The sequence below is a fragment of the Salarias fasciatus genome, chromosome 20, assembly GCF_902148845.1.
Source record: "Salarias fasciatus chromosome 20, fSalaFa1.1, whole genome shotgun sequence".
Taxonomy (NCBI): domain Eukaryota; kingdom Metazoa; phylum Chordata; class Actinopteri; order Blenniiformes; family Blenniidae; genus Salarias; species Salarias fasciatus.
The window spans coordinates 2,131,271-2,155,706 of NC_043764.1; the positions used below are offsets into that span (position 1 = coordinate 2,131,271).

General features: G+C 55.9%; 1 protein-coding gene across 1 annotated transcript in view; it reads left to right on the forward strand.

Moving 5' to 3' along the window:
• lama5 (laminin, alpha 5) overlaps window positions 1-24,436 on the forward strand; it is a 64,464-nt gene that overhangs the window by 39,434 nt on the left and 594 nt on the right. Inside the window, 56 exon segments of the mRNA XM_030118753.1 lie at window positions 47-181; window positions 283-345; window positions 1,234-1,374; window positions 1,839-1,976; window positions 2,867-3,001; window positions 3,511-3,645; window positions 4,271-4,408; window positions 4,612-4,664; window positions 4,840-4,939; window positions 5,022-5,074; window positions 5,508-5,613; window positions 5,694-5,793; window positions 5,873-6,029; window positions 6,925-7,063; window positions 8,444-8,586; window positions 8,716-8,819; window positions 9,128-9,281; window positions 9,360-9,523; window positions 10,054-10,162; window positions 10,321-10,418; window positions 10,493-10,583; window positions 10,585-10,710; window positions 10,804-10,930; window positions 11,803-11,942; window positions 12,023-12,138; window positions 12,223-12,434; window positions 12,765-12,969; window positions 13,281-13,425; window positions 13,565-13,705; window positions 13,861-14,022; window positions 15,508-15,615; window positions 15,683-15,766; window positions 15,963-16,193; window positions 16,301-16,414; window positions 16,488-16,618; window positions 16,802-16,882; window positions 17,021-17,336; window positions 18,664-18,847; window positions 19,053-19,193; window positions 19,439-19,590; window positions 19,669-19,779; window positions 20,003-20,114; window positions 20,494-20,667; window positions 21,064-21,260; window positions 21,334-21,450; window positions 21,528-21,682; window positions 21,957-22,086; window positions 22,170-22,272; window positions 22,338-22,451; window positions 22,555-22,737; window positions 22,918-23,060; window positions 23,223-23,402; window positions 23,481-23,620; window positions 23,702-23,861; window positions 23,953-24,086; window positions 24,167-24,332. Coding sequence (XP_029974613.1) covers window positions 47-181; window positions 283-345; window positions 1,234-1,374; window positions 1,839-1,976; window positions 2,867-3,001; window positions 3,511-3,645; window positions 4,271-4,408; window positions 4,612-4,664; window positions 4,840-4,939; window positions 5,022-5,074; window positions 5,508-5,613; window positions 5,694-5,793; window positions 5,873-6,029; window positions 6,925-7,063; window positions 8,444-8,586; window positions 8,716-8,819; window positions 9,128-9,281; window positions 9,360-9,523; window positions 10,054-10,162; window positions 10,321-10,418; window positions 10,493-10,583; window positions 10,585-10,710; window positions 10,804-10,930; window positions 11,803-11,942; window positions 12,023-12,138; window positions 12,223-12,434; window positions 12,765-12,969; window positions 13,281-13,425; window positions 13,565-13,705; window positions 13,861-14,022; window positions 15,508-15,615; window positions 15,683-15,766; window positions 15,963-16,193; window positions 16,301-16,414; window positions 16,488-16,618; window positions 16,802-16,882; window positions 17,021-17,336; window positions 18,664-18,847; window positions 19,053-19,193; window positions 19,439-19,590; window positions 19,669-19,779; window positions 20,003-20,114; window positions 20,494-20,667; window positions 21,064-21,260; window positions 21,334-21,450; window positions 21,528-21,682; window positions 21,957-22,086; window positions 22,170-22,272; window positions 22,338-22,451; window positions 22,555-22,737; window positions 22,918-23,060; window positions 23,223-23,402; window positions 23,481-23,620; window positions 23,702-23,861; window positions 23,953-24,086; window positions 24,167-24,332 — 7,691 coding nt within the window.

A 24,436-nucleotide genomic window follows, 5' to 3' on the forward strand; every position in this document is an offset into this window, starting at 1 on the left:
CCCGGGGGGACGGTGCTCTGTAACGTGTCCCCCGTTGGTCCCGCAGCCTGCGACTGCGAGTCGGAGTTCACCGACGGGACGTGTGAGGATCTGACCGGGCGCTGCTTCTGCCGGCCCAACTTCACCGGGGACGACTGCCGGTCCTGCGCCAGCGGCTTCGCCGGCTTCCCCGAGTGTTACCGTGAGTCCACACGCACGCACGCACGCACGCACGCACATACACACACACACACGCCACCCGGCCGTGCTAATGAGCGATGTGTGTGTCTCGTCCTCTTCCAGCCGTCCCGACGTTTCCCACCAACAACAACCACGGCGAAGCCAAGCCGGCCGGAGAGATCATCAGTGAGTCTTCCTCCTCACACACACACACACACACACACACTCACACACACACACACACACTCCTGACGGGAGACAAGGAAGAAACTCTGAAACTTTCCACTTTCAGCTTTTCAACCTTTTTTTAAGATTCCCTTCACTTCGCTTTTTTCCATCTCAGCTGTTTGAATCTCTTTATCTGTTTTTCCTCCTTCTGCTCTTTTCTTATTTTTTACCACAGTTTTTCTTTTCCGGTTTCTTTAGTTTCGTTCCTTTTTTCCTTTCCTTTTTTCAAATTTGTGATTTGTTTCTTTTATTTTTTTCCCTTAACTTTTCTATTTTTGTTTGATTTTTTCTCTTTATCTATACTGTTTTTCTTTTCTGTTTTTTTTTAATATATTTTCAGGATGTTTTCCTTTTTTAGTCTTTTCTTTTTTCCTTTTTTATTGAAATTTCCCTTACTTTCTTCTGTTTTATTTATTTTCTTCTTTCAACTTATTTTCTTTTTTCCTTTTTTTATTTTTGAATTTTTTGTTCAATTTTCCTTTTTTTCCTTTTCCTTAAACAGCCATACTTTCCTCGTCCTTTATTGTCTGTGTTCTTGTATTATTTCTTGATTGATTTGCACTATTCCGGCTCCTCTGGCTGTTTCGCCTCTTTTGTTCGTCTGTTTTTATTCCAGAAATTAGATCATTTTTGAGAAATTAGAGCAGAATGTGAATGAAATCAAAACAGAAAACTGTAAATTCGGTCAGATGTTGTGGAAGCTTGATGGAGAGAAAGGGACGGTTTTCAGATGAGACTGGCTCTGGTCAGACAGCTTTTATTCTGAAGGTGTGTGTTGGTAGAAGTGGGCGTGTCCATTGGGGTTGTCGCTGCCGTTTCCATGGAAACCGTCTCCTCCCTGTGCAGACTGCGAGTGCAGCGCGGCGGGGACAGTGGACAACTCGTGCCGGCCGGACCCCCGGACTCGAACCTGCGTCTGTAAGCCGGGGTTCACCGGAGACCACTGCGACACCTGCGCCCCGGGGTTCCACGGACTCAACTGCCAGGGTGAGACGCCCGTCCGTCCCGTCTCCGTCCCGTCTCCGTCCCGCCTCTGTCCCGTCTCCGTCCCGTCTCCGTCCCATCTCCGTCCCGTCTCCGTCCCGCCTCTGTCCCGTCTCCGTCCCGTCTCCGTCCCGGGTCTTTTTCTGTCCGTTTATCTTTCTAGAGCAATTTTTTTTTTGTCTCTTTCAACAGAAATTCGTGTCATGTTCTGTCAGTTTTTGACACTGTCCTGTCTGTGTCGACCTTTTCCTGCCTGGTTTTTGTGTTTTCCTTCTCATTTCACTGACTTTTCTTGGTACTTTGTCTTCCCTGAGCCGTTTCAAAGGCGTGTTCAGTCTTTCAGCGACTTTTCAGACGCGCTTCTCGTCGTCTGGAGTCACTTCAGGCTGTTTCTCAGTTGTCGCTGTGGTTTGAAGCGTTTTATTTTGGGGCCTGTGGATGTTTTTCCTCATGTGTGTGTCCTGCAGCCTGTCAGTGCTCCGGGCCGGGCTGTCTGGACGGGTCATGTGACCTGGTCACCGGTCACAGTGTGTGTCGGAGCGGTTTCCAAGGTTACCAGTGTGACCAGTGTGCGCCGGGTTACTTCAACTACCCTCTGTGCCAACGTGAGTCTCACACACACACACACACACACACACACACACACACACACACACACACACACACACACACAAGCGCCTCAGATGCTGCTGCTCTGTTTCCTGACTCAATACACCCTCCTGTGGTGCAATCCGGTATGACACATGTGATGTCTGTGGAGGTTTGAGCTGAAGAAGCGATCATGGATTCATGCTACCTTTTAAAAATAATGAAATATAAGTTTAAGTAAAGTGTAAGTGATGTTCTGTGGCTCAAATCCAGGTCCAGGACAGTAGTTCTGTGTGTTGAAGCTACAGGAGCGTTGGCTCTCTGTTCAGCCCAGAGGATGACGTTCAGGTTCCTCACACTGCTCACAGCATGCATGGAAAAATACGAATTAAAGAAAAACAGCATTCAAATATTACATATTTTGATATTCAAAGTTAAGTACATATATATATATATATATATATATATATATATATATATATATATATATATATATATATATAATATGAAAAAAATTACATTATTTATTTTACTTATTAACTCAAAATCAAACAGTGATAAGAATTGCTGTAGAGCAGTTGTTATAGTTGTAATAATTATAGAGTCTGATCAAAATAAATCAAAAACTCAGATATTTTTTACTGCATTTAACTTTCAGAACTTAAAATGATAAAGAATAAAAGAAAGAAAGCAGTTTTTTAACTCGTGGCAACAGAAGAGACACAACGTTCCGAACCTCTGAGTGCAGTGAAGACTGAAGCTGAGGAAACGTCTGAGTGCAGGAAGCAGAGAAACGAGTCTGATCCAGAGTCCAGAAGCTTCTACCTGAAGTCTGAACCTGCTGCTGAACCGCGGCTCCGGGTGTTTCGGAGCTGAAACGGGTGTTTCAGAGTTCTCTCCTCTGCAGTGTGCGGCTGCAGCGCCGTCGGCTCGCTGCCCGAAGGCTGCGACGCCTCCGGACGCTGCCTCTGCAGGCCCCAGTTCCAGGGGCCCCGATGTGAGCAGTGCCGGTCTGGGTTCCACTCCTACCCAGACTGTCAAGGTACACACACACACACACACACACACACACACACACACACACACACACACACACACACACACAGCGCAACCTGCTGCTCCTCACGCTGACACACACATGGAAACACTCAAACTTTACGCTCTTTGTGATGAAGTGTTGCTCCGACTTGTTAGATTTTATTATGTTTTTAAACACACACACACACACACACACACACACACACACACACACACACACACACACACCCCTTCACCATGATGAGAAAGGACTTTGTTATTCAAAAGATGTGGAGACTTTGAGTTGATAAGAGAGAAACAGAATCAGGATGGACTTCCAGTGAACTTTTTGAAAGCGATGCGTTTTCCCCTGAGGCGTCGTGTCGTCGGGTTCTGAGGTTTTACTCTTCGCTGTTTACATTCAGATCGTCACAGCCTGGCGTGAAATCAGCTGAAACCCTGATGTGAGGCTGCATGTTCTCCCTGAGTGAGCGACTCATTGAGTTCCTCTGGTTCTATCGCCTGCCTTCCCAGAATGCACCTGTGACGCCCGCACCTCCCTGGACACTTCCTGCACCGCCTCCGGCCACTGCCACTGCCGGCCCAACTACAGCGGGGCGTCATGTGACCAGTGCGCCCCCGGTTACTACGGTTACCCCGGCTGCACACGTACGTCTGCTCCCGCCCCGTGAGCCTCGCAGCCGCGGCTCTGCCCTCAGTTCAGACTGTCAGGCTCACCATCACTGGCTCGATGGAGCCTGCCAGTCAACACAGAGGGCAAAAAAACCCACCGTTCAGACAGACAGTCGTCTGTTCTCTTCAGAATTCAGTAGAAAAGAAGTCATGTTTTTAGCTTTTAGCCCTTTTAACGTTTGTTTCAGTCATTTTCACATCTATGTCAACTTTTTAAAATGCTTTTTATGCCTTTTTAATGATATTTTATGTCGTTTTTTAATTTTCAACTATTTTAAAAGTAGTTTTTAGTCGTTTAGTTACCGTTAGATTTATTTCTGCTCAGTTTGAGCTTCATCACAGTTGTTCTCATGTTTTTGGAACTGTTTTCTGCTCATCTGGAATGATTGTGAAGTTATTCGTTTCTCCTTCTCCTGCTTTCTTGTGCATTAATCAGAATATTCAGCGGTTTTTAAAGCTCTTTTCAGTCATTTTTTGGCGCTATCACAGTTGTTGCTAATTTTCTGCTAATTGTGAGTTTTCAATCATTTGTGTCTCACTTGCGTGCGTGTGTGTGTGTGTGTGCGGGCGCGCGCGTGCGTGTGTGTGTGTGTGTCTGCAGCCTGCCACTGCTCTGCAGACGGCTCCCGGTACACCAGCTGCGACCAGCTGAGCGGACAGTGTGTGTGTCTGCCCAGCGTGGTCGGCCTGAGGTGTGACAGCTGTGCACACGGCTCCTACGGCTTTCCCAACTGCCAGGGTAACCCCACACACACACACACACACACACACACACACACATAGAGGTAAATGATGAGAACAGATACTGTAAATTTTGAACTGAAATTCAAATGTTCATTGATGGTTTTTTGCCATCTGACGTTTTGCGCTGATTGAAGGTGTGCTCGGTGGCTCTGTGAGGCTCTCTGACTCTGTTTCCTCTGACTCTGTTTCCTCTGACAGCTGGAAGCTGCCATCCTGCCGGCTCGCTGCAGTCGTCCCTCCAGACGCCGCTGGTCAGTTCGCTTTGCGTCCTTCACAGCTGAAGTTTAATCATCAATTCTAGCTTTCAGGAAGGAAGAGACTGGATCCAATACCCGGTGTGATGAGAATGGAGGGTTCACGTCATGATGTGTGTGTGTGTGTGTGTGTGTGTGTGTGTGTGTGTGTGTGTGTGTGTGTGTGTCTCAGGGTGAGTGTGAGTGTCGCCACCATGTGGAGGGTCCGGCCTGCGACAGGTGTAAACCTCTGTACTGGAACCTGAACCCCGACAGCCCTGAAGGCTGCTCCAGTGAGCGCACACACACACACACACACACACACACACACACACTCTCCTGAATGTGTGAGTGACGGGTGTGTGTGTGTTTCAGACTGTGAGTGTAACCTGGCCGGGACGGTGAGCGGAGTGGCTGAATGTGCTCAGGTGAGAAACTCTGGACTGAAAATCAGCTGTTCCGTTTTCAGTCACCATCATTAGCATTAGCATTAGCATTAGCATTAGCATTAGCATGAGCCTCAGGTGTAGCCACTAAAGTTAGCTTCAGCATTAGCTTTAGCATTGGCCAAAGCTCTAACCTCAGAGCCAAGCTGTGGGAATGCTGCGTGTTTCTTTGACAGTGCGAAGGCAGCAGAGCCGCTCACAGAGTTAGCATTAGCATTTTCCAGCACTGCTGTGTCCACGTTAGTGACGAATGCGCCAAACTCCTGTTGACTGGAGGAGGAGCCTCATGAGTCGTCCAGAAAAGCAACGTGACGCTCCACCACGAGTGACAGTAGCGTTAGCTCGTATCCACAGCGGCGGTTGTGGTCGTCGCTGTGTTTGTGCTGATGTTGTCACTTCCTGTTTCCTGTGACAGGACAGTGGTCAGTGCCACTGTAAGCCCAACACCTGCAGCGGAACCTGCTCCACCTGTAAGGACGGCTTCTACAACCTGCAGGAGAACAACTACTTCGGCTGTCAGGGTGAGTCAGCGCGTCTCGGGTTGTAGCTCTGCGAGTCGTGATGCTAAGCTAACCCGCTAACCCCGCCGGCGTGTGTCCAGGCTGCCGCTGTGACATCGGGGGCTCGGCGGGTCAGTCCTGCGGCGAGAGGAGCGGCCAGTGTCGCTGCAGACCCAACGTGGAGGGGCCCAAGTGCAACCTGTCAGTGCAGCTTCGTCGTCACGGTGACGTCCGAACCATCGAACTGCCGCAGCTGATCGTCACCCGATCGTGTCCGCAGGCCGCGTCCCGATCACTACTTCCCGGATCTCCACCACCTGAAGTTTGAGATCGAGGAGGGAACCATGCTGGACGGGCGGCCGGTGAGGTTCGGCTACAACCAGCTGGAGTTCCCCGACTTCAGCTGGAGAGGCTACGCCCAGATGTCACCGATCCAGGTACGACTGACAGACACACTCAGAACTGCCATCAGAACCGCCATCTACACTACCATCAGAAATACCATCAGAACTACTGTCAGACAGACCATCAGAACTCAGAACTACCATCAGAACGACCATCTACACTACCATCAGAAATACCATCAGAAAGACAGTCTGGACAGTTTTTATCTTTCAACTGTTAGACTGTATTTCTGACTATAAAATTGTTTCTGAGTGACATGTGATGTTAATCTGACTGTCTCCAGATGTTAATCTGACTGTGGCCAGATGTTAATCTGTTTCCAGATTGTTAATCTGTCTCCAGATGTTAATCTGACTGTCTCCAGATGTTAATCTGACTGTCTCCAGATGTTAATCTGTTTCCAGATTGTTAATCTGTCTCCAGATGTTAATCTGTCTGTCTCCAGATGTTAATCTGACTGTCTCCAGATGTTAATCTGTCTCCAGATGTTAATCTGTCTGTCTCCAGATGTTAATCTGTCGGTCTCCAGATGTTAATCTGACGGTCTCCAGATGTTAATCTGTTTCCAGATGTTAATCTGTCTCCAGATGTTAATCTGTCTGTCTCCAGATGTTAATCTGACGGTCTCCAGATGTTAATCTGTCTCCAGATGTTAATCTGACTGTGGCCAGATGTTCATCTTGCTGCTGCTTGGACTCGCTCTTGTTTTGGGATCTGAGATTTGCCTTCCCTCTGGTGACGCTGACGGTTCTCTCTGTATCTCTGTGTTGGTGTTTCCTCCCTCTGCTCCCTGCACTGCTCTTTCATCCACTGTCTCGTCTGATTCCTCCATCTTTCACTCCCTGCTCTTCATCTCCATCCCTGTTTCCCGCTTTCTTCCCTTCCTGACACCTTCCTCCTCCTCCTCCTCCTCCTCCTCCTCCTCAGTCCAGGGTCTTGGTGTCGGTGTCTGTGGGTTCTCCGGATCTCTTCCGTGTGGTTCTGCGTTATGCCAACAGGGGGCGCTCCAGCGTTGTGGGTCGGGTGTGGGTGATGGAGGACGGCTGGAGCTTCTTCTGTGGGAACTGTAAGTGGACGAGAACCGAGCTGCTGCTGCTCGTCCTCCTCGTCCTCCTCGTTCTCCTCGTCCTCCTCGTCCTCCTCGTCCTCCTCGTCCTCCTCGTCCTCCTCGTCCTCCTCTTCATCCTCCTCCTCTTCCTCCTCTGTGTGGTTTCGGGTTTCGGTGGCAGCTCTGCTTCCCTCCTCTTCCTCAGGGCCACAGATCAGAGCAGTTTTTAGGAATAGAAACTCACAGCCTCTCCCCTCCGACCCCCCCTCTCCCCCCCCTAGACGGCAGTGAAGCTTCAGGTTTATGTGAGCGAGGCAGACGTCTATCTGACCCGCTTCATCCTCAGATATGTAAACTCTGAGGGCGACACCTCCCGGGGTCAGATCACAGCCTATCAGGCGAACCGCAGAGGTAGGTGCTCGGCCACGCCGGTTAACGCTGCGGGTTAGGTTAGTCCCCGATGGGTTGGTTAGACGTGTTCAGACTAGTCATGTTGTTGATCATGGAGCGGCTCCTCGTCCGTCACAATCCAACCCTCAACAGCTAACCCAGACCAGCTGCTCCCCAGACCAGCTGTTCCCCAGACCAGCTGTTCCCTAGACCAGCTGTTCCCTAGACCAGCTGTTCCCCAGACCAGCTGTTCCCCAGACCAGCTGTTCCCCAGACCAGCTGTTCCCTAGACCAGCTGTTCCCCAGACCAGTTACAACAAAGAGACTAGTTATTGCTACAGAACTGTACACATTTTTACAACTAACCCAGACTAGTTATTACCCAGAATAGTTGTTACTACAAATACAGACTAGTAATTGATACAGAACTTGCCAAAATTTTAAACCCAGACTAGTTTTTACGAGTATGGACTACTAGTTGTTGCAAATGAAGACTAATGATTGCCACTAAACTGGAAAATATTTTACAACTAACCCAAACTACCAATCATAACCAGTCAAAACTAGATTTTACAACCAGCTAGTTATTGGAACTAGAGATTGTAGTTACAACTAGTTACAACTTATGACAACTACCTGTGATTTTATTTATTAAAGTTAACTCAGACTTTAGTCATTCAGACAATAGTTTTCACAACTCACTAAACTAGTTTCTCCAGCTTACTCATGTCACTTATTACAGCTCAACCAGACTCTAGTTATTGAAACAAAACATGCTGGATTCATTCCAGCTGGCCAGAAGAGCGATTCCAGCGAACTCAGATCGTTGCTATGACGACCAATCCAGACTCTCGTTACTCCGGTTTATTACTAGAACCTGGTATTAGTGACGAGGGCTAACTGGGCCTCCAGCTATGAAACTAACCCATGTGAGCAGGCGTCCAGTCGGTCGGTCCGGTTGAGTGCTGCTCCGTGACGCCGTGTCCGGTTCTGCGGTGTGTCCCGAAGGTTCCGAGCAGTCCAAACAGATCGTCTTTGCTCCCAGCGAGGAACCGACGTTCCTCAACGTTCCTCAGAACAGCTTCGTGGAGCCGTTCGTGTTGAACCCGGGCAGCTGGACCGTGGTCATCGAGGCCGAGGGGGTCCTGCTGGTGAGCCGCCGCCGCACGCCGACATGTCCGGGCGGGACCCGACGGGACCCGACGGGACCCGACGGGACCCGACGGGACCCGACGGGACCCGACGGGACCCGGAGTGTTACTGATCCGTCTGCTCTGCAGGATTACCTGGTTCTGCTGCCCAGCGCCTACTATGAAGCCCCCATCCTGCAGATCAGAGTGACGGAGCCCTGCAGCTACAGCGCCAGCCCCCGGGACGGACACAAGTAAGACCACCACACCCCCAACCCCACCCCCACCCCCCAACCCAACCCCACCCCCACACCACACCCCCACCAAACCCCCACCCCCACCGCCCAACCCCACCCCCACCCCCCAACCCACCCCCACCCCCACACCACACCCCCACCAAACCCCCCACCCCCACCCCCACACCACACCCCAGTGTTGTCCTTCACAGTGTCATGTAAACACACGTCAGTGTGTGTGTGTGTGTGTGTGTGTGTGTGTGTGTGTGTGTGTGTGTGTGTGTGTGTGTGTGTGTGTGTGTGTGTGTGTGTGTGTGTGTGTGTAGCTGCCTGTCCTACAGGTCCCTGTCTCTGGACTCCTTCCCCTCCGTCTCTGGAAACGACGCCAGCTGCCGTAACGACAACCACCTGCCGCGCCCCTGCCCCGCCGAGAGGCCGACCCCTCGCCATCCGGACATGGCGGTCTGCAGAGGCCACGACGTGAGTGGGGCTCCGCCCGCCGTCCCGCCGCGTCCGCCGGAGGGCGCCGTCTTCACCCCTCTTTCCTCCGCGCCGCAGATGAGCGTGGAGCTGCGGCTCCGCCTGCCGTCTCCCGGCGACGCCGTCCTGGTGGTGGAGTACTCCAGCGAGGAAGAACTGCCGCAAACCCTGTCTGTCGCCGTCAACGCGCCGGGAGCCCGGGCGCAGCAGCACCGGCTCACCCTGCTGCACTGCCAGTACAGGTAACTCCGCTACAGGTAACACTGCCACAGTTACAAATAATACAGCTACAAGTACAGGTCACAGCTACAGGTAACACCGATACAAGCGCAGGGAACACAGCTAGAGGTAACACGACTACAAGTAACACCGCTACAGCTACAGGTGACACAGCTACAAGTAACAATGCTAAAACTAACAGAGCTACAGCTACAGATAACGTGACTACAAGTACAGGTAACACCTCTACAGCTACAGGTAACACAGCTACAGCTAACAGCTACAGGTAGCACGACTACAAGTACAGGTAACACCGATACCAGTACAGGGAGCACTGCTACAGCTACAGGTAACACGGTTCAAGGTAACTCAGCTACAAGTACAGGTAAGAGATGAAAATGTTGATAAACTGAAAGCATAAACGAGTGATGACCATAATGTGAATCATCATTCAGACCACAGCGAACACACACACACACACACACACACACCCAGCCCTCCCTGCTGTGTGTGACACGCCCCGATCTCGCCGTTTCCTCCATGCTTCCTGCAGCTTCCTGTGTCGAGCCGTCGCCGTGGACGAGCAGAGCCGAGTGTCCGTCTTCTCCCTGCAGACCAACACCGAGATCCAGCTGCTGTCTGAGCACGCCAGCTTCTTCCTGGTGAGGCCCGGCCTCCACCCGGCCTCCGCCCGGCCTCCGCCCGGCCTCCGCCCGGCCGCCGCGCTCACTCAGACCGCCGCCTCACCCTGAACCCGCGGACGGTCGAGTCGCTGGAGTCGGGCGATTCCGTCTGGAATGACGGTTTCTTGTGTTTTCAGCACAAAGTGTTCGCGGTGCCCAGAGAGCAGTTCAGCATGGAGCAGGTGAAGCCGCAGGTCCACTGCATCAGCTCCCACGGACTCTTCGCACCTGACAGGTAACGCCAGCTCCTCAGAGCGACCCCGTGTTCGAGCCCCGGCGGCGCGCTGACCCCTGCGCCTCCGTCCACAGCTCGTCCTGCGTCGCCTCGCGCTTCCAGACCCCGTCCGACTCTCTGGTCCTGAAGGAGGGCCAGAGCTCGTCCATGCAGGAACCCATCCTGGCCGCCGCCCCCGCCGCCGCCCCCCCCGCCGCCCTCCCACCAGCGGGACGAGCCGGTGTGGGTGGGCGGGGACCGGGCGCCGTTCGGGGCGGACAGCGGCGACCACGTGCGGCTGGACTCGGTGCAGGTGCGGACCCTGATCCAGAAAGCTTGTGGAAGTGAGACTGCGCCTGTTCTCAGCCGCCGCTCGTCTCCTCTCCTACCATCTGTTTTTACCCAGAATGCAGCGGTGTACTCCACCCGGGTCCACGCCCTTGGCCGCTACGTCTTCATCCTGCACTACCACCAGCCTCTCCACCCCACCTTTCCCGTGCAGGTTTACATCAACGGAGGAAGAATCTGGCAGGGTAACGCACATTAGCATTAGCATTAGCATTTGCATTAGAATTAGCTTTAGTATTAGCTTTACTATTAGAATTAAGCCAGGTTTACACTTGCAGGACTTTTTGCCACGATGTTGGCAAGGCGTGCCAATCTGGAGTCACGACCCGGCAGACTGCCGCACTGTTCACGACCAGTTCACCAATAGTTCAGGAATGCGCACAAATGCGCGCCCGTCAGTGTCACGGACTGGCACGACGCATTCAAGCAAAGTTTGCGCATAGTTTACGCGCTTCCTGCATTGGCACGATGTGGTTGCGCAATTCGGCTTGGGCTGTTGGTGAACTATTCGTTGCAGTGCGTGCACGATGCCACGCCTGGCAGCATCCTCCCGCATCGTCCCGACGCGTTCACTGACAGTTGGCTCATAGTTCACGGCCCGGTCGCGATATTTTGTTTGTGACCAAAATTTTGAACATCTCAAAATTCTCGTCCCGACACGGCACGCAGTCACGACGGGTTTACGCACACTTCACGCCACTTCACGAGTAGTTTTTGCGACTCGATGCGTGCCACAGAATCGTCCAAGTGTAAACCGAGCTTTTGCTTTTACATTATCATTAGAATTAGCTTTAGCATTAGAATTAGCTTTAGCATTAGAGTTAGCTTTAAGGATAGCATTAGAATTAGTTTTAGCATTAGAATTAGTATTACCTTTAGATTGCACATTACAGTTAGGCTTTAGCATTAAAATCACCTTTAGATGTGGCGTCATCTTTAGCATTAGAATTAGCTTTAACATTAGCATTAGTATTAGCATTAGCTTTAGCGTGCATGCCTCCTGAGAGGAGCTCCTCGTAGCGTCACCCAGTTCTAAAGTGTCCTGTGCGTCCCGTAGGCCTCGCCAACGCGTCCTTCTGTCCTCACGCCTCCGGCTGCCGGGACGTCCTGGTCTCGGAGAACCAGATCATCCTGGACGTGACGGATCACGAGCTCTTCCTCACCGTGCAGATCCCCGCCGGGCGGACGCTGTGGCTGGTGAGCCTCCTCTCCGCCGCCTCGCCGCGGCGCGGGTCCGGGCGGACGGACTCGGTAGCTCTGTCCCTCTGTGTCCTCAGGACTACGTCCTGGTCGTCCCCGAGCGGAGCTACAGCTCCAGCCACCTGAGCGAAGAACCTCTGGACAAATCCTACGACTTCATCAGCAGCTGCGGCCAGAACAGCTTCCACATCGAGTCAGTGTCTGAGGAGCGGCGGCGCTGGGCGGGGCAGCTCTCTCACTCGCTCACTCTCTCTCTCTCTCTCTCTCTCTCGTCCAGTCCGGCCTCCGCCTCGCCGTTCTGCCTCGGCTCGGCCGTCTCGCTGTCGGCCTTCTTCAACAACGGCGCCCTGCCGTGCGCCTGCCACGAGGCGGGGGCGGAGAGCGACGCCTGCGAGCAGCTGGGCGGCCGCTGCCGCTGCAGGCCCAACGTGATTGGCCGGGACTGCTCCATGTGCGCCACGGGCTTCTGGGGCTTCCCCAACTGCAGGCGTGAGTGAGCGGCCGGGCGGCGGCGGCGGCGGCGTCCTCGCTCCCGAATCCTAACCTGTCCCCCTGTCCCCCTGTTCCGCTGTCCCCCTGTCCCTCTGTCCCCCTGTCCCCCTGTCCCTCTGTCCCCCTGTCCCTCTGTCCCTCTGTCCCCCTGTCCCCCTGTCCCCCTGTCCCTCTGTCCCCCTATCCCCTGTCCCCCTGTCCCCCTGTCCCCCTGTCCCTCTGTCCCTCTGTCCCCCTGTCCCTCTGTCCCCCTGTCCCCCTGTCCCCCTGTCCCTCTGTCCCCCCTGTCCCCCTGTCCCTCTGTCCCTCTGTCCCCGTCCCCCCCAGCCTGTACCTGCGGCGGCGGCCGGCTGTGCGAGCCGGTCACCGGCGACTGCATCTGCCCGCCCCGGACGCTGCGGCCCGACTGCACGCAGTGCGAGCCGCAGACGTTCGGCTGCCACCCGGTGGTGGGCTGCGAGGTCTGCAACTGCTCCCGGCCCGGCGTCCAATCCCCCGACAGCAGCTGCGACACGCTCAGCGGACAGTGCCGGTACGCCGCCGCCGCCGCCGCCGCGATCCGGCGCTCTGTAACCGTCACTGAGCACTAATCAATCATCTGCAGACGGAACAGGACAGGACAGCTGTCTGTGGCTGTGGTGGTTTGGCAGGAAAACACTGCTCACACACACACACACACACACACACACACACACACACACACAGAGGAATGTGTGTGCCTGGTTGAGACTTGATCAGTCGTGGAGTTCTTAGCGAGTTTTTCTGAAGGCGTGAGCGCTCATCAGGACTCTGAGTGAGGATCTGATCATTAAAGACGAGGCAGTGATTCGTTCGTTCTTCCAGGTGTAAGAACAACGTGGTCGGCCGACAGTGCGACCGCTGCGCTCCTGGTTTCTACGGTTACCCAAACTGCAGACCATGTGACTGCAACGAGGCGGGAACGGAGGAGGACGTGTGTGACTCCTTCACGGGACAGTGTGTCTGCAAGGTAGGGACTCACACACACACACACACACACACACACACACACACACACACACACACACACACACACACACACACACACACACACACACACACACACATAAACACACACACACACTCTCTGACCGTGGCGCCCCCTGCAGGAGAACGTCCAGGGCTCGCGGTGCGATCAGTGCAGAGTTGGAACGTTCCACCTGGACCCGACCAACCCGAAGGGCTGCACCAGCTGCTTCTGCTTCGGCGCCACGGACCGCTGCCGCAGCTCCGACAAGAGACGCACCGAGGTACGGACCGGCGCCGCGGCGCTCGGTGAGCTGATGCTGCAGGAGGAAGATGCTCTATGAGCAGGATGGTACAGACAGGTGGATGTTTCAGCAGGGCCTGCTGAGGCTGGTGCAGCCGTCCAGTAGGGGGCGTAACGCCGGTGTCCTGTCTGCAGATCATGAACATGGAGGGCTGGGTGCTGCTGGGCGCCGACAGACAGGAAGTGCCCGTCACGGTGTACCCGGGTCAGGACCTGGTGGAGGCCGACCTGAGCGACGTGCCCGACGTCTACCAGGACCTCCACTGGCACGCGCCCCGGACCTACCTGGGGGACAAGGTGAGCCCCGACGGACGCTTTACCCACAATGCAACTCAATCAATCAATCAATCAATCAATGTATTTTTGTACAGCCCAGTATCACAACAGCAGCTGCCTCAGAGGCTTCAAGATGTTACATTGGTTGGTAAAATGTCAAAGCTTGATGATGACTTTGATAATAACGATGAGTCACAGTGTCGTGTCGATGTAAACAGTCCGCAGACAGAACAGAGTGAGAACGTCGACATCAGACCATAAACAACTCACTGCAGTCGCCTGACATTCACGAACGGCGCCAACCGGCTCCTCGTCTGACTGAATGTTCTGCTGTAGTGTGATAACCTCATGGAGACGACGCCCGCCGCCTCGCTTCCTGCTGCTCCTCAGGAGCTCTGCTCGTTTTGTAACCTGAGCTGCAGCTGGACTGTCCTCCGCTGAGCCGCTCGTCCTCCCGCCTCTCTTCTCCTTCCACTTCCTCCCTCGGCGCCCGCGGAGCTCGTCTCTGTTTATTCAGTCTATCTGATGTTCAGAGGGAGAGGCGGCGAGCCGGATCAGATCTGTGCTTTGATCTCGTCCATGTGGGATCAGAGCAGTGACGGATCCCGAACACCGTCCCGGTTTCCCGGTTTCCCGGTTCGACAGCATAGATCAGAGGTTTTCAGCCCATTCCAGTTCCGGTTCCTCGTTCAGCTCGTCTCCCTGGCGCTCTGTCCGGATTGGAGCCTCTTGCGGGCCGGTTTTGGCCCACGGGCCTGATGTTAGATGCGTTTTTCCCAGGAGGAGTTGGGAGACGGTGTGGATTGTTGCGTCTGCGCCGTCTGCTCCTCGGCCTCCTCGCCTTTCATGTTGTTCCGCTCGGCGAAGAGACGCCGGCGTGTCGAAACCTGCAGATCAAACCCGACGTGGAGCCATGAGAGCGTCTGCAGCCGAGCCGTCAACCAAATCAGTCTCTACATCAATCGTCCCACAACAAACCTCTCCTGGAGCTGTTGCATTCTGGGTGATTTCGCAGCCCGACAGGCAGCAGCAGCGACCTCTCCGCTCCACTCACTGTTCTGGCCAGATTGGAGCTTCCTGCAGCTCGGCTTTGGCCCACAGGCCTTATGTTTGACATCCGCTTTAGATTATTCTGATTGGAGAAAAGTCCAGGTGATGTTTACACAATGAATGAAGCTGTGATCATCTGAGAGTCGTCTGTGTAAAAAACAAAATAAACACAAATTCCAACCAGGTAAAAACCGCAGCAGTCACTGTTCAGCTGTTTTAAATGAGAGCAGGAGCGATGACGACTCAGTCGTTTCTCCTTCGTCTCGTGGCTTCAGACGTGACGGCTTCACTTCCTAACCGGAATGTTCCATCAGATCCTCAGAGCAGCTTCAGACGCTCCTTCATCCTTCACCTTTCAACACTTTCCTTTAATTACCTGACGGGAGGGACTGAAGTGGGATTTTGTCTCCAGGAAACGGGGGAAAGACGCCGTCTGACTGGCTTCTTGTGTTGCAGGTGTCGTCTTACGGAGGTTACCTGAGGTACCGGCTGCACACTCAGACCATGAGAGGAGACGTGTTGACGCTTCCTGCCGAGGCCTCGAGGCCAGACATCATCCTGAAGGTACGGCGGCAGCAGCAGCAGCGTCCTCTGTCCGGAGCGGCGGACTGAGCCTCCTGTCCTCCTGCAGGGGAACCAGATGACGCTGGTCTTCCTGGAGAGGGAGTACTCCTCGCCTGAAGACCCCCACCTGGGAATCGTTCACATCGTGGAGGTAAAGTCACTGCAGGGGAATCGAACCAGCAGCCGCTGTGGTGAAGTGGAAAGTTTTCAGCTGCAGGATGAACGAGCTTCATCATCTGCTGCGGGATGAGAGAAAGCTGTTTCCACGGCAACGTTCGGTGAAGGAAACATGGAAACAGCAGACAGGGATCCGGGTCATGTGACTCTCACCCCCCTTCTGCCCCCAGGGAAGCTTCCGCCACGCCCGGACCGGGAACTCGGTGTCCCGGGAGGAGCTGATGATGGTCCTGGTGTCTCTGGAGTCCCTGCAGATCCGAGCCCTCCACTCGCAGTCGGCGCACTCCGTGTCGCTGCGCGGCGCCGTGCTGGAGGGCGCCGAGGGCCTGCCCAACGGTCGCCATGCCAACAACGTGGAGATCTGCATGTGCCCCGCTAACTACCTGGGAGACTCCTGTCAGGTGAGTGGTGGAGGACCGGAGGGGGTGTGGACTCTGGAGGACTCGTCTCGGTTCGGATCGGGACCTGCCGGTTCCAGAGCTGACGGTCTGTCGCCCCCCTCTGGCAGAAATGCGCTCCTGGTTACTACAGAGACACCATCGGCCTGTTCCTGGGGAAGTGCGTCCCCTGCAACTGTAACGGACACTCGGACCGCTGCCTGGACGGCTCCGGCGTCTGCCTGGTGAGGACCGCCTGACCCCGTCCGTCCGCCCGCCGTCCCCCGCGCCCCGCTGACCGTCTGACTGTCTCTGCAGGACTGCCAGCACCACACGGCGGGGGACCACTGCGAGCGCTGCCGGGGCGGCTTCCTGGGCAACAACAGCCTGGACGGCCAGGCGGTGGCGTGCTCCAGCTGCCCCTGCCCGCTGCGGGCGCCGTCCAACAAGTCAGTGCACCTCACGCCGTGTCCGTTTCCACGGCAACGGCAGAAACGCCGGATGCCACGTAGCTTCGCGAAACGCGCCGTCAGCCTGCTTCATGGTGGTGTGTGTGTGTGTGTGTGTGTGTGTGTGTGTGTGTGTGTGTGTGTGTGTGTGTGTGTGTGTGTGTGTGTGTGTGTGTGTTGCAGCTTTGCCGAGGGCTGTGTGGAGAAGAGCGGCAGGATGCAGTGTCTGTGCATGCCGGGTTACGCCGGGCCGAACTGTGAGAGGTACGTTTCCCTGTCGGTTCTCCAAGGCTCCATGTTCGGTTTGGCCGGATCGGAGAATCCTGCTGGCCGGTTTTGGCCCACGGGCCTTATGTTTGACACCCTGGTGGAGCGTCTTCAGCAGATGCATTGTCTTCTCAGGTGCGCTCCCGGTTTCTACGGCAACCCGATGGTCCTGGGCAGCGGCTGCCAGCCGTGCGACTGCAACGGCAACACGGACCCCAACATGCTGTTCACCGACTGCCACCCGCTGACCGGCGAGTGTCTGAGCTGCATGCACGACACGGCGGGGCCGCACTGCCAGCGCTGCGCCCCCGGGTTCTACGGCGACGCCGTGCGGGCCAAGAACTGCAGCCGCTGCGGCTGCTCCCCGTGCGGCGCCGAGGCGTGCGACCCCCGCACCGGAGAGTGCCGCTGCAAGCCGGGAGTCACCGGGCCGCTCTGCGACCGCTGCCAGGTACGGCGCCGCGGGCGCTCGTCTAGAGGGGCGGAGCCTCAGGGCTCGTTTAGAGGGGCGGAGCCTCAGGGCTCGTTTAGAGGGGTGGAGCCTCAGGGCTCGTTTAGAGGGGTGGAGCCTTGAGGCTCCTTCAGAGGGGCGGAGCCTCGAGGCTCATTTAGAGGGGCGGAGCCTCGGGGCTCGTTTAGAGGGGCGGAGCCTCTGGGCTCGTTTAGAGGGGCGGAGCCTCGGGGCTCGTTTAGAGGGGCGGAGCCTCTGGGCTCGTTTAGAGGGGCGGAGCCTCAGGGCTCGTTTAGAGGGGTGGAGCCTCAGGGCTCGTTTAGAGGGGCGGAGCCTCGAGGCTCATTTAGAGGGGCGGAGCCTCTGGGCTCGTTTAGAGGGGCGGAGCCTCAGGGCTCGGTTCGAGGGGCAGAGCCTCTGGGCTCGTTTAGAGGGGCGGAGCCTCTGGGCTCGTTTAGAGGGGTGGAGCCTTGAGGCTCCTTCAGAGGGGCGGAGCCTCGAGGCTCATTTAGAGGGGTGGAGCCTCGGGGCTCGTTTAGAGGGGTGGAGCTTCTGGGCTCGTTTAGAGGGGCGGAGCCTCGGGGCTCGTTTAGAGGGGTGGAGCCTCTGGGCTCGTTTAGAGGGGCGGAGCCTCTGGGCTCGTTTAGAGGGGCGGAGCCTCTGGGCTCGTTTAGAGGGGTGGAGCCTTGAGGCTCCTTCAGAGGGGCGGAGCCTCGAGGCTCATTTAGAGGGGTGGAGCCTCGGGGGTCGTTTAGAGGGGTGGAGCCTCTGGGCTCGTTTAGAGGGGCGGAGCCTCAGGGCTCGTTTAGAGGGGCGGAGCCTCTGGGCTCGTTTAGAGGGGCGGAGCCTCTGGGCTCGTTTAGAGGGGCGGAGCCTCTGGGCTCGTTTAGAGGGGTGGAGCCTTGAGGCTCCTTCAGAGGGGCGGAGTCTCGAGGCTCATTTAGAGGGGTGGAGCCTCGGGGCTCGTTTAGAGGGGCGGAGCCTCGAGGCTCGTTTAGAGGGGCGGAGCCTTGAGGCTCCTTCAGAGGGGCGGAGCCTCGGGGCTCGTTTAGAGGGGTGGAGCCTTGAGGCTCCTTCAGAGGGGCGGAGCCTCGGGGCTCGTTTAGAGGGGCGGAGCCTCTGGGCTCGTTTAGAGGGGTGGAGCCTCTGGGCTCGTTTAGAGGGGCGGAGCCTCGGGGCTCGTTTAGAGGGGCGGAGCCTCGGGGCTCGTTTAGAGGGGCGGAGCCTCGGGGCTCATTTAGAGGGGTGGCGCGGTGGAGCAGCGGTTCGCTCTGCTCTGCTGGCGCTCCTCCCGGCTCAGCCTGTCCCTGCCTCTCGCTGCTCTCAGGACGGCTGGTTCGGCTTCGACTCGTGCGCCGGCTGCCGGCCGTGCGACTGCGGCGCCTCGGCGGCTCTGCTGCAGCCCTGCGACCCGCAGAGCGGACGGTGCGCCTGCCGACCCGGGGTCAACGGGCCCGGCTGCAAGCAGTGCGCCCCGGGGTTCTGGGACTACGGACCCGACGGCTGCAAGAGTGAGTACCAGCTGGGAGAGCTCGTTTCCATGACGACAGTCACTCTGTGGTTACTTCTCATCCACCCTCAGTGTAAACAGCTCTTGTATTTATTAAAAACTTCTGGTCAGTGTCCTCTATATTTTGTCCCTGGGGCCTGTTTTGGTCCCCGGGCCTCATGTTTGACCCCCGCTGACGCGGCCTCTCCCTGTGATTGGACGAGCAGAGTGTGAGTGTAAAGGCGGCCGCTGCGACCCGCGGTCCGGGGAGTGCCGCTGCCCCGACGGCATGACGGGGAAACAGTGTGACAGCTGCTCGCACAGATACAGCGTGCCGGTGGACGGCGAGCGGGGCATGCACTGCGAGAGTGAGACACACACACACACACACACATGCACGCACGCACGCACGCACGCACACACACACACACACACACACACACACACACACACACACAACCAGGGCTGCATCATACACATCTGTCATTATCCTAAATCATGTTAGCATTGTGTTACTATTCCACTGAACTCCTCTGTGTGTGTGTGTGTGTGTGTGTGTGTGTGTGTGTGTGTGTGTGTGTGTGTGTGTGTGTGTGTGTGTGTGTCCTGGCAGTGTGTGACAGCTGTGTGATCGTGCTGCTGGAGGACCTGGATAAGATGAGCTCAGAATTCCAGTCGGTGTCTGATCAGCTGAGCAGCCTGAACTCCAGCTCCATGGCCTGGACGCAGCTCAGCAGGCTCAACAAGTCTGTGGAGGACATGGCCGTGAGTGTAACGCACACACACGCAGACACACACACACAGAGTCAGTCTGATTGAATGTGTGTGTGTGTGTGTTTTCAGCGTGTTGTGGAGAACTACAACAACACGCTGGAGGAGAGTCGGACTCGAGCCGACCTGCTGGAGGCCGAGATCGGAAACATCCACGACGACATCGACGAGCTGCAGAGCAAAGTGAGGCTCACACACTCTCACATTAACAGAAAGAGGCTCACACACACACACACACACACACACACACACACACACACACACACATAAACACCAAGAGTCTCACATGCACACATTTACACAGTCAGAGTGGAAGTAAACGTTGACACTGTTTATCTTGATGTGTGTGTGTGTGTGTGTGTGTGTGTGTGTGTGTGTGTGTGTGTGTGTGTGTGTGTGTCTCCAGGTGGCTGCCATGAGCGTCCGGGCTGGCGGTCTGCAGGACAGTACCGCCAGCAGCCACCAGAGGGCAGAGGACCTGCTTGGCTTCATCAACAACGTTACCATGGAGATCAGGAGTAGGACCAGACTCGGCTCTGTTCTCCAGTGGAACCCTTCCCTCCTGGGCTCTGTCCTTTACTTTCTGTTCCATATGTTCACTGTTTCCGTTCTCCTCGGCTGTGCTTCATTATATTTCTTTCTACTCTGTTTAATTCTGTTCAGCTCTACTCCGACCGATGAGCTTCGGTTCTGTTCTACTCTATTAAACTCGGTTCTCTGCGGTTCTGCTCTTGGTTTCTGTGTTCTGTTGCAGTGTTTGACCGTCTGATCGATTGGGTTCTATCCTGATGAATTGTCTACTTTTATTTGGCTTCTTTTTCACTTCCTGGATTGAATCCGTGGTTCTGATCCTGGTTCTGGTTCTGGTTCCGACCCGTCTCCGCCCCCGTCCCTCAGACATGCTGCTGATGTCGAACCGGTCGTCGGTGAACGAGACGGAGGCGGACCAGGACGAGGACGAGCGCGCCAGGAAGCTGGCGGAGGTGGAGGCCATGCTGAGGGAGATGAGGTACCGCAGCTGCGCCGGGCAGAAGAAGGTGGCCGACCGGGAGAAGGCGGAGGCGGAGAAACGTACGTTAACCCCAGTGGAGCCAGGGGGGTCCAACATACGGCCCGGGAGCCAAAACAAGGCCGCCAGAGGCTCCAGCTCAGACAAAACTTCACTGACGCTCGGAGGAAAGTGATAAAAGCAGCTGTAATTCCCACTTTGTCCACTGGGGGGAGACAACACAACGTGACTTCCACAGATGAAAGACAGTGGAAAGTACAGAGATGGTATTTTATAATTAATGGGAGGTTCTGAAACTTCCATTTATGTAGTGGGGAAAAAGAAATTAAGGTTTTTTTAAGTACAAATCCATAGAGGACAGAATAATTTTTAACTCTTACACACCTCTGAAGTCATGCCTGCCGTGCTGTAGTCACATGTGAAAAACCTGACCCTGAAGCGCCCGTGTCTCCTGCCAGTGTTGGACCGGGTCAACCAGGAGCTGGCGGGCCGTCAGGGGGAAAACAACGACCTGGCCAAGACCCTGAGGGACCGGCTGAACCGCTTCCACTCTCAGATGATGGACCTGCGCGACGCCCTGAACCAGGCGGTCAACAACACGGCCCGGGCCGCCGAGATCAACAACGCCAACGAGAAGGCCCTGGAGGACAACAACGTGAGTCCGCGGTCCCACGACCCCCTCCGTCCGTCTGTCTGCCGGCGAGACCAACTGTCCGTCTGTCGTTCAGAGGAAGATCCAGGAGCTGCTGTCCAAGCAGAAGGAGGTGATGGAGCAGCTGGACATGGCGGAGGACAACGTGGCTACGGTTAACGACCTGCAGGCCGCGCTGCAGAACTCCAAGGAGGTGAGAGCAGACACGCACTCACGAGAGTCTGAGGAACTGCAGCTACAACCAAAAGCTCTAACTACAACCAATCCTAGGAGTACGAGCACCTGGCGGCGAAGCTGGACGGAGCCAGGACGCCGTTAGCCAAGAAGGTGCAGGACTTCGCCTGGGCCGACTCCAAAATCCCCCTGGTGGAGGAGGCGGAGAGACACGCCGAGCTGCTCAACGCCTTAGCGATGAACCTGTCCAGGTGAGAGACGGCAGTCGGCCATGTTGAAAACAGAGCGAGGACAAGTCGGAACTCGTCAGAAGGCTCCGGTTCTCCCTGAAGATCTTCATCCACAACAATCTACAGCTGATTTTTTAAACTTGCCAATCACTGATTTAGTGAATAATTTTATGTCTGGCCACCTGTAAGCATCCTCTGCCTTCCAGGAATCGAACCGCCCTCCAGATTCAGCCGTCACAGCTGCGCTCGTACAGATAAAGGAGTAATCTTGTTCTTGACGTCTGTTTGTCTGCAGCCTGATTGCAGAAACCAAGAAAGACGGCTTCATCGACGTGACTCAGGCTTACAACAAGATCATCAACAGCATCGGCGAGGCGGAGGAGGCCGCCGAGGGAGCCGCCAAGGCCGCCAACGAAACCGTGGAGGTACCCGACACACTCTGTTCTCCGAGCATCCAACACTGACCCCAGATCGTTTACTGTTTGAGTCCGACCGGCCTTGTTTTCAGAACATGAAGAACCAGAACCTGAGTCAGCTGGCAGACTCGCTGAGGAACCACAGCGTGGAGCTGAAGGACGAGGTGGAGAAGCTGGACGAGGAGCTGAACAACGGTAAGACCGGATTCCCCGCCGGCGAGGCGCAGAGCGGAGAGTCAGTCCGAGCTTTGCTCCCACAGACCTGAAGCCTCAGCTGGAAGACGCCAAGAGGCGACTGGACGACGCCAAAAACAAGCAAGTCCAGACCATGAAGGACCTGGAGGCAGTTCAGAACAACCTCAACTCCACCTCAAGTACGCACAACCACACACCCGCGGCCGGGAAGAGGCGCTCACGCCGACCGCCGAGGCGCTCACGCTGATTTCCTCTTCTTCTTCTTGGCTGTGTGGTGGACAGACGTGACTCAGGACATCGACGAGGCCAAGCGGATCGCCGGCCAGGCCAACAGCACCGCCGCGCAGGTCAACGACGCGCTGCGACCCATCAAGGAGCAGCTGGACAAATGGCAGCAGACCTACGGCGACGCCAACGCCACCAACGACGACATCAACAGCGCCCTGATGGAGGCCAACAACACCGGTGAGCAGGACGAGGAGTTTCTCCCCGATCCCGCAGCTGCCGTTCTGCTCAGACGCCATAAATATCTATCCGTTTGAGCGGTTTGCATCCGCAGCCTTCGTCCCAGCGTGTGGTGTGTGTGCGGTGTGTGTGTGATGAAACTCTCCTGAACGCCCGCCGTGTGTTTTCTGGCCTCTGCAGTGCACAAGCTGGGTGAAGCTCTGCCCAAGCTCATGAAGAAGCTGGACGAGCTGCAGAACCACTCGGCTCAAATGCCCAACATCTCAGAAAACATCAGCCGCATCCGACAGCTCATCCAGCAGGCCCGCAACGCTGCCAGCAAGGTACACACACACACACACACACACACACACACACACACACACACACACACACACACACTCTGTCTCAAACGGAGTGCTGAGCAGCTCCAACCGGACCGTGACACCGGTTCATACCTGCCGGATCTGAACGTGGGACCGTCTTCATGGATTCTCTGCCCACAGGTGAGCGTGCCGGTGAAGTTTAACGGGAAGTCGGGCGTCCAGGTCCGAACCCCGGCCAACCTGGACGACCTGGCCGCCTACACCTCCCTCAAGTTCTACATCACCCTGCCGGAGGCGGAGCGGGCGCGGCGGCAGAACGGCCTCGTCAAACAGTTCGTCTTCTACCTCGGCAACAAGGACGTGAGTGTCGCCGTGACGACGGGGAGGACCCTCCCTGGGTCTCGTCTCTAATGAAACACCCATCTGTGGTTTCTGCAGTCCAGCAAGGAGTTCCTGGGGATGGCGCTGGAGGGGAAGCGGCTGCGCTGGTACTTCAACGTCGGAGGGGAGACGGCCGAGGTGCTCATGGCCGAAGACGTCAAGTCCAACGGGAACTTCAACAGCGTGGTGCTGGAGAGGTGAAGCAAAAACACTCGCCGGAATCTCTGCTCTTCGTCTGTCTCTTGTCTTCTGAATGCCGATGTTGCGTGGAACCGCAGGATCCTGCAGTTCGGTCAGATGTCCATGTCGTCTGAAGCCTCTGAGGGCGACCAAAGAGTCACCAAAGCCTACGTGGAGGCTCGAGGCGACCAGGGGCTGCTCAACCTGCTGACCGACGACACCGTCTTCTACGTGGGAGGATATCCCAGCACCTTCAAGGTGGGTGAAGCTGCTCCAGCTCGCAGGTTCATCATTAAATTCTTAGCTGGGAGGTTTGGAATCAGTCTCACGGGTTTTGCTTTGCTTGTAGCCGCCCGCTCCGCTCGCCCTGCCGAACTTCAAAGGCTGCATCGAGCTGGACACGCTGAACGAGGAGGTGCTCAGCCTGTATAACTTCGATCAGATCTTCCGGCTCAACACCACCGAGGAGAAGCCGTGCGGCAGGTGAGCGCCGCTTCCTGTCTGGATCCCAGCGTCTCGGCGCCGTCGGTCTCTCCTGAACTGACTCAGGTGTCTCTTGACAGGTCCAAGCCGGCGCTGACTCAGGCCTGGGTCAACGACGCCGCGTACTTCGACGGCACGGGCTTCGCCGAGATCACCTTCACGGAGGAGCCGTCCCGCATGCAGCGCTTCGAACAGGAAGTCAGGCTGCTGTCGCACAAAGGAATCCTGCTGCTGCTGCAGAGTCAGGTGAGAAGGTCGCTGACCCCAGGGGTCACGGAGTCCCCAGCAGGTCGGAGGTTCCAGGCTGTTCTTTGTGTGGACTGAGAGTGTCCCTCGTCTGCCGTCCTCAG